Source organism: Charadrius vociferus, unplaced genomic scaffold, assembly GCF_000708025.1.
Source record: "Charadrius vociferus isolate BGI_N301 unplaced genomic scaffold, ASM70802v2 scaffold593, whole genome shotgun sequence".
In the NCBI taxonomy this organism is placed as follows: Eukaryota; Metazoa; Chordata; class Aves; order Charadriiformes; family Charadriidae; genus Charadrius; species Charadrius vociferus.
In genome coordinates this window covers 1,175,721-1,186,033 of record NW_009647739.1, presented here as the reverse complement: position 1 = coordinate 1,186,033, position 10,313 = coordinate 1,175,721, and the positions used below count along the sequence as shown (strand labels likewise).

The following is a 10,313-nucleotide window of genomic DNA, read 5'->3' as shown; positions in this document are numbered from 1 at the left end:
CGGGGGAGCCCGGCGGGGCTCGGGCCTGGGGCTTGTGGGATGCCCAGACCCTGGGGGACCCCCAGCACCGACCTGGGGACTCCCCTCTATGCTGGGGACCCCCCCTACTTGGGGACCCCCGTGATCCTGGGGAGGTCCTGAAGCCCTATCAGCACCCCAAGACCCCGGGTAACCCCGGGAACCACCACGACCCAGAGACATCAGCTGGTCCTGGGGTCCCCCGGCACCCCGATACCACAGGTGGTCCCTGAGAGCCCCAGGAGAGTAAGTGGGCAGAGGGGCTCAAAACCCCCGGAGTGCCCTGGACCCGTGGGAGGGTGCCCTGGGGAAAAGGCGGGGGATGGCGGTGGAACCAGGGTGCTGCCGCAAGAGGCACAGCCCGGTGGGTTTGCTTCTCAGCGACGCAAAGAGAAAGTGAGATGGGAATTTGAGATCAACCCAAAAGCTCAAACATTAACATGCCTCAGTCAGAAACAGCCAGTAGCTGCCCCCCAGAATGGAAATTGCTGGGGAGGCTCAGCCCTTCAGTCTGAAGGGGGGCTTTATACTCGTCCCAAGAAAGACCAGTCGCCTTCTCAGCTCTCGCGTATTTGCCACGTTCACAATACTCGTGGGAGATGTGGCTTCTGTAGGGACAGTCAACTCGTTCTTTGATTTTCTGATGGTCTCCAAAATAGTCAAGGACCTTCCCTCTTACGTCTCTTTTCTTTGGGACACCTGCTGATGTGTTTGTGTTCTCCAAGAGAACAACACAGTCTGGACACGGTCTCCAAGTCCTTGCTCAGGCAAAAATCCCACCACTTGCTTATGGGTCAGCTTGCTTGAGGACTTCAGGGCTGCTTTCAGACAAACACAAACTCCCTGAAGATGGACTTATTACTTCAGGAGCTCAAAATCTTTGGTTCTTGCTCTCATGGGCCTGATATACTTGTGGTGAGTTTACTAGGTAGCGGAAGGAAATTCCCTAGGGAAGAGCCGGTCATTTTCTAGGGGCTCTGACATCATGGAAAGCCCAGTCAAAGCAGCTTATGCAGTCAATAGCTAGCAATGCCCTCATCTAATCTACGAGAAGACTTCCTTGAAGTCAGCCCAGAAGCTTGAGCACATAAAGCACAGGATGGGAAGGGGCCTAATTCCCAGCCTCGATGTGTTCCCTGCCTGTGCATTTCCATTTGTCCCTGTGTAACGCTATCCCCAGGTGCTCAGAGCTCTCCTCCTGGAATGCGTCCTGCCTAACGACAGCAGCAGCTTCCTCCACACCTTTTTGCTGGGCATGAGGATATCATCCCCTTTCTGCTATATTGATGCTCGAAGCCATGCAGGTATCCTGTAATATCCCGATCCTCCTCCATAGTGACAGCACCCACATTTTTTTTTTTTTTAGTGTTTTGGTCATTAATAAAAATTCCAAGGCTGGATCCAAGGTCAGATTCTACCAGTAATTTCCCTCCAGCCCAATAATTCCCTTTCAACACTCCTGTTATCAACTCCCTATTTTCTTGAATCTTTCAGTTCTTTCACTTACCCATGTTTTCTCGAGGCTAAATTCCGTGGTCCCAGCACCACATGATGCGGCTGTAGCGCAGCTCATGACTTACAACAGGGCTCATGACCGAGCTTTGAGATCTTCACCCACAACTTGATGGATTTATTTGTTCTTGCTTCACTCACGCATATTGTGAACATCAATCAAAGCCTTCTTTAATGGCTGGGCCTCCTCGCCATTTTTCATAATCTCCTTGTTATTCCTAATGTCCTTTTGATAAAATCACACTCCAGTTAGGTATTACACTCTTTATCTCTTGTTTTTCCTCCTCCTTTGAGATATAAAGTAATTTTGCAATGTTTTCTCTAGGGAATGGCCAGCCCCTTCCACATTAGCTCTGAGTTCTCCCAGTTGATATTGCTGTTGCTCAAACATTGTTCTTCTGAAAGAAGAACAAATCCTCCTATTCTCATTCTACATTCATTTAGCCTTCCACTCCACTTTAAAGGTATCAGCTCATCATCAATCAATCCTTATGAATGACTTTCCTGCAACGCTGTCTCTACTTACAGTTATTTTCCTCTTAAGGGACAAAAAAAAAAAAATAAAAGATTCAAAGTCAAAGATCTGAGAGATCTGAGCACAATTCAAACGCACAGAATGTGGTGCAGAATCAGATCAACAATGTTGAACTTGCTCCTGTTCCCCAGGAAAAGCATTCCAGTGTTCAACGGCAGCATTTGGGGTGGTGGATGCTATAGGACATGTCACCTCCAGACTGACAGCTGCTCCAGATGCGTAAGGACACTAAAATGTCATCAGCTTAGTGACTCTGTGGGTTGCTCCTCTCCCCTTTGGCAAAGCGGCCTTGCAGTCTCAGAAGAAGGGGTGTGTTTGACCCAGGGAGGGTGAAATGCTGCCTCTCCTTTTTGCTCCAGAGCTGGAGCTGGAGCTGAAGCTTCTCCACTTCCAGAGTGCCGCAGGCAGACACAAACAAACACAAACAACCACCCATGGATCACTGTGACCTGCAGCCAGGCAGGAGATCCAGCTGTGGTGATATCTGCCTCCTCTTGTGGTGGCAACCAAAACTGCAATGTTTAGAAAAATTCTGGTGAGCTTCTGTCTATGCTGAATTGCGAGGGAGCGTGGCTGCGCCGGCGCCAGGGTTTCTGTCTGGCCCGATGACACCCCTGGCTCTGAATATACCACAGGTGCCTGTCTGATGGTTAGAGGTCTCCACATCTGCTCCTTGCTCTTTGGTCCTCAAGCTCAGCCCCTCCTCAGAAGCCAGACATGAGTGGAAGACCCTGAGCATATTTCCTACCATGTTTCAAGCAGGCCTGGGGAGAAACCTGGACTATATATTGAAAATATCCCCGTCTGAAGCTGCGATCTGGAAAAATAAATAATGGTGACCTGTCCAAGTCGAATCTACGGAGCTTTAACAATGCTGACCCATGAATTTTGATAAATACACTTCTACTATTAATAATGGCACTCGGCTGCTCAACCACTGAAGGAGGTATAAAAGCTTTCTGGCCGAGCAGCTGCAATGCACATTTTGCCGTATTGCTTTCCATAAATCCATAGCTGGGATCCTCTCGGCCATGTGCAAAGGTCTCTGGAGAACACAGAGCTGGCAGTCTGTGCCCCTGTTTCTGTCTGGTTCTGGTACAAGGACTAAAAAACCCCTATGTTTTAACCATCTCCAGCTAGATGCTCGTTGAGTTGTGTCTGCCCAGCTCATTGCCAGTTGCAGTCACTGTGACAGGGGGTCTGGAAAGGAAGAGCGTAATGAAGAACTGTGTCCCAGGAGTATGGATCAAAAATCTGCTCTTAGAGTTGCATGCTTTAGCTTTGGACAGAACCGTCGGCTGATGCTCCATCACTGCAGGAGGCTGGCGAAAGGCTGTTTGATGTCATCCGCGGAGCTTCGCTCCGTGCAGCTTTCAGCGTTACTCACAAATAGGAAAAACAGGAGGTCGATCGTTTCAGTGTGGATAAAGGTACGGTGACACAGACAGGGAAATACGGGCTAAACCAGAGGAGGTTGAACTTGAACTGGCTGTTACAGCCCAGGGAAAAGATGCTGGAGTCCTCATTGGTGGTTCACCAAAATTGTAGCTTTGATGTGCAGAAGCAGTCCAAGAAGCCAGCAAAACGTGGTGGTGTCATCAGGAAGGGTTCTCAAAAAAGGGGGAGAGGGCATCTATTGCCTGCTGTGTGACAGCTTGGTGTACCCACATCTGTGCAGATCTGACCTCTGGATCAAAGGGCAGAGTGGCCTTAGATCCCTGAGCGGAGCAAGTGAGATGATCAAGGGGATGGGGCAGCTGAGGTACAAGGAGGTCCTGGGAAGGCTGGGGTTTTTCCCTGGAGAAGGTGGAGCAGAAAGGGCCAACTTTACAAAATCATGAAGTGAATGTGGACCCGGTGCTCGTCAGATTCTGCACCAAGAGGCCATTGATGAGTCTAATAGATTGGTTTAAAATGGATAAAAGGGACTTTATATGGGGCAGGAGGGAGAATGAACTTCTGGAACTTGCTGCCACAGGAGGCTGTGGAAACAAATAGGATCAGCAGGTTTGTAAAAGGTACAGCAAATTCATGAGCAGCATGTCAACAGACAGACGCTGCAGGCAACAGGCAGGAACATACCCTCTGAAATTGCTATGACTGCTGCTGTGGATGCTGGAGGAGCACAATCAGAAATGGCGAGGCTTGCGTGCTCTCCCCAGATGGCATCTACTGCTCCTGAAAACACCACCAGGAGAGAAGAACTGATGATCTGACCAGCAGAGCATTTCCTATGTTCTCAGTTTCACCATCCTTGAGAAAATTCAGATCTTCTCAGATCTGGTTGGTGTGTGGTAGGAAGACAGGGCAACCAGCAGGGAGAAAATTTTTGCATTTCCATTCAATTCCCAACTCTTTAGTGAAAATGGGATCAATCCCCAGTGGACAATGTCAAGCAGGCCTGACTGAAAAACGTCATGGAAAAGGGTTGCTAGTGGTACAGTTGGAGTGATAATCTGGCTAGATACAATCATCAAAAAAGACATGGTCAGCCACAAAAAAAAAGAAAGTGGGAAAACTGTGCAAAGTGGCTGTGCAAAGTTTCTGCTGTTTAGTTGATGAATGGCTTCAAAACAGCCGTGACAGCACTGGGAAGGCATCGGTAGCCAACATCGTGTCACCACAGATCTGCTCCTTCTCCTCCCACATATAAAATCCAAGACCTGGATTCTGTTGTGAACATCTCCAGCGACAGGGGATTCGTGATGCTTAATGTCATTTTGGTCACGGGAGCTCACAAAAGAAGAGCCCAGCTCTGAGGGGGATCAGCAAGGAGGTTTTCTCAGGTATCCCTTGCAGTGTTAAACTTCTTTTGATGGCAAAGGAGAGCAGACAATGTTTTAAGTTCTGCAAATACTAGTTTTTATCAGCCCCGTCCTGTCTGGAGGGGCTTGTACGGCTGTGCTTGATATGACCGCTCAGCTGGGACCAGTCTCTGCTTCTAGGAAAGGAAGGGGAGAAAATATTTGAAGTCCTTCATCAAAATTGGCATTTTGGTGAAGGCTGACTCTATGTTCTGTCTTCTATGACCACTTTTCCTTTTCCCACTGGCAGAGCAGCCAGCAGAGAAGGCGGGGGGGGTCCTAAACAGTGTGGGTTAAAGTATATTTCAATCATTCCAGTATTTTCAGAGTGCATGCCTGAAAAAAATCCCCTTTGCCCCAGCAACTGATTGAAGCCATCTCCAAACAGTGTCTTTGGGAAGGGTGGAGGGCGATGGGGTGGCAGAAACAAGACAAGAGGGTCTCTTACCATTAGCAGGGTAAAAGGAGGAAACTAAGGAACTATAAACCAGTCAATTTCAAATCAAAACAAAACAGTGGGACATTTAATCGAAGAAACAGATGAGTAATGACCATGGCCATTGCCAAGAATGAATCACTCCAGATGAGTCTGTTTTCCTTCTGTGACAGATTCCAGTTCTTGGTTCAACATTATTATTCACTGTCCTTTCGTCAATAACTTATGTGTTGTAAACGAGAATGTGCTTATTAAATTCTCAGATGTTCCTGAGCTGGAGGGGCTGCGAGCACCCCAAAGCACTGGGTTAAAATTCGGAATTGTCCGGGCAAATCAGAGAGATCAGTTCAGTATGGAAAACCCGACATTTAGGAAAGAGTAACTGTGTGAATACACGGCAAACAAACTGCTTGCGCAGCAGTTTTTCAACAAAACACCTATAAGTTGCACCAATCATGAGTCATTCTCTTGGCGTATGGGATGTATAAACAGAACGGTTTGTAAAACACATGATGTTTTCCCTCCTCTTTCCAGCAAGAGGACCTCTCAACTGGTGTCCTGAGATCAGCTTCCAGGAGGAACGGAATTCTGTTTCTTCCCACTGCTTCTCTGCTAAATTTTGAATGGGAAATTCCTGGTAAACTCCCCATGGATGCTTGACTTCCTCCAGGAGTATGTACTACAGTGTCCCTTTCCGGGACGCACTCTCTAGGGCCATGACTATTTATCAGACGTTAATAAGAGTGGTACCCAATCTACCTGGACAACGCTGTTTGCAACCCCTCAAGAGACTGGTAAAAGTGTTGTGATTGGGTAATTCATAACCATCGAGTTTGTTTCCTGATGTCATTTTAGTTGCTCTTTCAATAAAAACGAGCTCTGAGACACCACTTGTCTCGGTGGCTATCATATAACAAAATACTGTGTTGTTTTGTGGGTATCGTTGAACCATAGATGCTTTGTCCATCAAGAATAAATGTTGACGAGTGTTGAGAAAGGCCTCCAGATAGTGGAGAAATCAGAACAGGCTTTTGTCTCACCTGAAGACGTTCATCTTCCTTCTTCCCCTGAAGCTGCCTACTGTGACTCTGCCCCCTGAGCACTGCCATGGCCTGGATCAGAGGGGTTTGCCCCCAAAGTCCACCTCCTCCACATCGCCCGGTGCCATTTTGGGCTGCCCCTGCTGTAGCGATGCAGAAGTTGCCTCCACCTCTCTCCTCAGCACCAGGGCTGTGGCAGTACCAGCTGCAAAACCAACCCGGGCCAGCAGTGGGGTAAATACTGGACCTGCTGTGCTCTGGGCCACCGCTGCCGCCCTGCCTGTGGGTCCCGGGGCAGCAGGGCAGGAATGTTAGCTGAGGGAGAGCTAAGCTGTAGAAAGCTGCTGCCAGTGTGTCTGACCCCTCGGGCGGGCTGTGTCCCCACTGCGGCCACCGAGGGATGCCCGGTGAAGGGAGCCTAGGGCTGTGTGCTGGGACACACGGGGTGCCCGGCTGTTGGGGCACCCAGTGCTGGACATGGGCTTCTGGGGAGGGCTCCTGCACCCCTCCGAGCTGGCACCAGTGTCCCCAGCATGCTCGGGACCTGGGGCTGGCTGGAAGCCCATCCTGGCTGCCGGCCTGGATGCTCCAGCTCAGCCCCACAGGCAGGACCAAGGCTTGGCCCTCTGCACCCTCTGCCTGGCCCCGATAAAGCACCACGGCCTGAGGTCCCCATCTTGTGGCAGCAGGGACAAATGGCTGGCACAAAACTCATCCTGGCTCCTCGGAGTTCAGCGGTTCTTTGGCCGGGCAGAGGCCTGGGAACGCGCTGCAGAGCCAGGACGCTGCCCACTGCCACACGACCTGTCCTACCTGAGGCCACGACACACCGTGGGAGTGAAAGCCTGGTGGAGAGGCAGTGGGGACATCTGCCATCCCCTGCCCCTCCACGGATGTACCGTCCCCAGCGTTGCTCGTACGCCTGCCCTCTTATGCACACCCCATGTACACAACAGTGTGTCTGACCCCTCGGGCGGGCTGTGTCCCCACTGCGGCCACCGAGGGATGCCCGGTGAAGGGAGCCTAGGGCTGTGTGCTGGGACACACGGGGTGCCCGGCTGTTGGGGCACCCAGTGCTGGACATGGGCTTCTGGGGAGGGCTCCTGCACCCCTCCGAGCTGGCACCAGTGTCCCCAGCATGCTCGGGACCTGGGGCTGGCTGGAAGCCCATCCTGGCTGCCGGCCTGGATGCTCCAGCTCAGCCCCACAGGCAGGACCAAGGCTTGGCCCTCTGCACCCTCTGCCTGGCCCCGATAAAGCACCACGGCCTGAGGTCCCCATCTTGTGGCAGCAGGGACAAATGGCTGGCACAAAACTCATCCTGGCTCCTCGGAGTTCAGCGGTTCTTTGGCCGGGCAGAGGCCTGGGAACAGGCTGCAGAGCCAGGACGCTGCCCACTGCCACACGACCTGTCCTACCTGAGGCCACGACACGCCGTGGGAGTGAAAGCCTGGTGGAGAGGCAGTGGGGACATCTGCCACCCCCTGCCCCTCCACGGATGTACCGTCCCCAGCGTTGCTCGTACACCTGCCCTCTTATGCACACCCCATGTACACAAGGACCCCACCGGGTGTCTCTGTGGCTGGGTTTGGAGCACCTCAAGTCTGTGCTGGATTTCATGCTGGCTCTCCCCGGTGCTTTACACACTAGTCCACACCACCTTGCACACCCGTGTGCCCTGACCCCCCCCACCATGCCCCTGCTCCCCCCAAGCTCCCCAGGGAGCAGAAGTTGTCTGCGGAGCAGAGTTGTGCCCGCAGCTGTGTCTGGGTGATGTCAGCTGGAAGGGTGCGAGCAGCTTCAACACCCTGCTCCACGCAAAGGGAGATCAGGTTGGTCAGTGATGCCCTGACCAGCTTTGTCTTCCCCTCCTCGCCGTGCCCAGCTGTGGTGGGCACGTGGGGTCGCAATGCCAGTGGAGAAACCCTGGGGGCTGGAGGGCCTCCCTCTCTCTCCAGACTCATTGGAGGTCTCTCCTGCCTCTGGTGCATTCACTGATGGCGACTGGAGGCCGTGGGGCTGGGGCAAGTGTCCATCCTTGCAAGTGCCAGGGAGCAAAGGGGCTGGTGGCAACCTCGGCTTGGCTCCATGCTGAGGCTGCACCAGCCGTCCCATGACTTTCTTGAACCTTCCCCCCGGTACCGAGCACCTCCCAGCCCTGGCAGGGATGGGCCACCCTTACTCAGCCCCTGGCAGGCCGTAGCCCCCCGGGACTATCTGCTGCCCCGTCTCCCACCACACCCACAGCTGGAGGAGAGCCCACGCTCGCCTTTATCAGCCACCCGCCACGGCCGCCCCGCTGCGGGCTGCGATAAGGGCCGGGGGCCGTGCGGACACCGGCACTGCAGCACCCAGCACTGCTTCGCTGCCCGTGCTCATTTTCCTGCCCCACCGCAGCTCAGGACCCAAAGAGCAGGATGTGGGGCCGTTCCCTGTGCAGTCCCCCATGCCTGCCATCTCCCCTAGCCTGCCAGTCCCCCAGGACCCCTCCAAAGCCATACCCCAGCAACACAGCATTAGGTGGAAACAGAGGAAGTCCTACGATGCCGCACAGCCCTGTGTGCTGGGGATGCACAGAAAGATGCCCTTGTGCTTGAGGGTCCTCAGGGTGTCCTCGCTGTGCCACCACGCAGAGGGTCACAGGCGCCAGGAGCCTCTCTACCCCACAGTCTCCCGCAAGCACTTCCAGGAGGAGATATCTCTGACAATTTGGACTGAACGAGGGCAAGGGTTGCGCGGGGCTGGTAGGACAAGAGGGATTCCCAGCATGGTGCTCTGGTGGGAAGGCCAGGACGGGCTGGGGCTGCAGGGAGCTCCCAAGGGCCAGACTCTGGCCGCTCTCCGTCTGTCTTTTCCCTCCACCGATGCCTGGAAATGCTCTGCTTGCTTCTGAAGAGCAGCGTCTGCCTGCCGGGCACTACCACCCAAATGCTACCTCCTCTCGGAGACAGCAAAACCAGAGCCCATCTCCTCCACGTGCCCACCTGGCGGGTAGGGAGCCCTCAGTTCAGATCCCCAGAGCAGATCCCTCCCGCTCCCACCCCGCGGGCAGCAACCAGAGCAGGACGCCAGGGCTGGAGCACAAATGCAACAGATTTTATTTCAGATCATTTGGCTGCTGGCTGTCGGCGGGCTGGCAGTGGGTTGGGCCCAGCTCTAGCCGTGGTGCCGTCTTAACGGTACTTGGCAGTCAGCACGTTGCCCACGGCGCACAGGAACTTGTCCAGGGAAGCGTGGACCTCCGGGGTCAGGACAGAGGGGTGGTGGATGGCCACCACCACCAGGAAGCATTGGCTCAGCAGCTGAAAGGCAAGAGGAGATGGTGAGCAAAGGGGGTGAGGCGAGGGGGTGGCCAGGGGGGTGCAGGAGGGGAGCCGGGCTGGTCACCCCTTCCGGGTGCTCACAGCGGGGTTTGGGTCAGGATTAGGGTTAGGGCTCACATCAGCACAAGATGGGTGGTCCGTCCCCCCCGGCACAGGATGACTGCAGGGTTGGGCTTAGGGTTAGTCTTAGGTTTAGGGTTAGGGTTAGGCTGAGGGTTAGGTTTGGGATTAGGGTTAGGTCTGCGCTGGCATGGGTTGAGATTAGGGTCTGCACTGGCCTGGGCGGAGGTGTCCCTGTGTGTCCCCCCCGGCACAGGCTGGGTCTGGCAGCGGGGTACCGGCTGAGGTCCCCCTGGCGCAGGCACAGCCTGGATGTGTCCCGGCAGGATGGTGGGGACAGCAGTGTGGGGGTTGTAACTGCGATAGCGTGGTGGGAGTCTGTGACCCACAGATTGAGCCTGCCCAGCGCTCCCGACGCCTGCACGCAGCCCCGCGGGCACCTGCACGCGCTGACCCATCCAACACAGCCTCCATGCACACGCCTGAACTGCCCCGGTACGCGCACTGCCACTGAGCACAGCCCCTACACGTACACCATCCTTGAACACACGCACACGCTGCCCCTGAACACACACTGACCCCCAA

At 54.1% G+C, this 10,313-nt stretch overlaps 1 protein-coding gene across 1 annotated transcript in view; it reads right to left on the bottom strand.

The window, feature by feature from the left end:
- Nucleotides 1–9,420: 9,420 nt before the first annotated feature.
- Nucleotides 9,421–10,313, bottom strand: part of LOC104283709 (hemoglobin subunit alpha-A) — a 2,045-nt gene continuing 1,152 nt past the window's right edge. Inside the window, exon 3 of the mRNA XM_009881921.1 lies at nt 9,421–9,647. Coding sequence (XP_009880223.1) covers nt 9,519–9,647 — 129 coding nt within the window. The 3' untranslated portion in view covers nt 9,421–9,518. The remainder of the gene's footprint in view (nt 9,648–10,313) is intronic.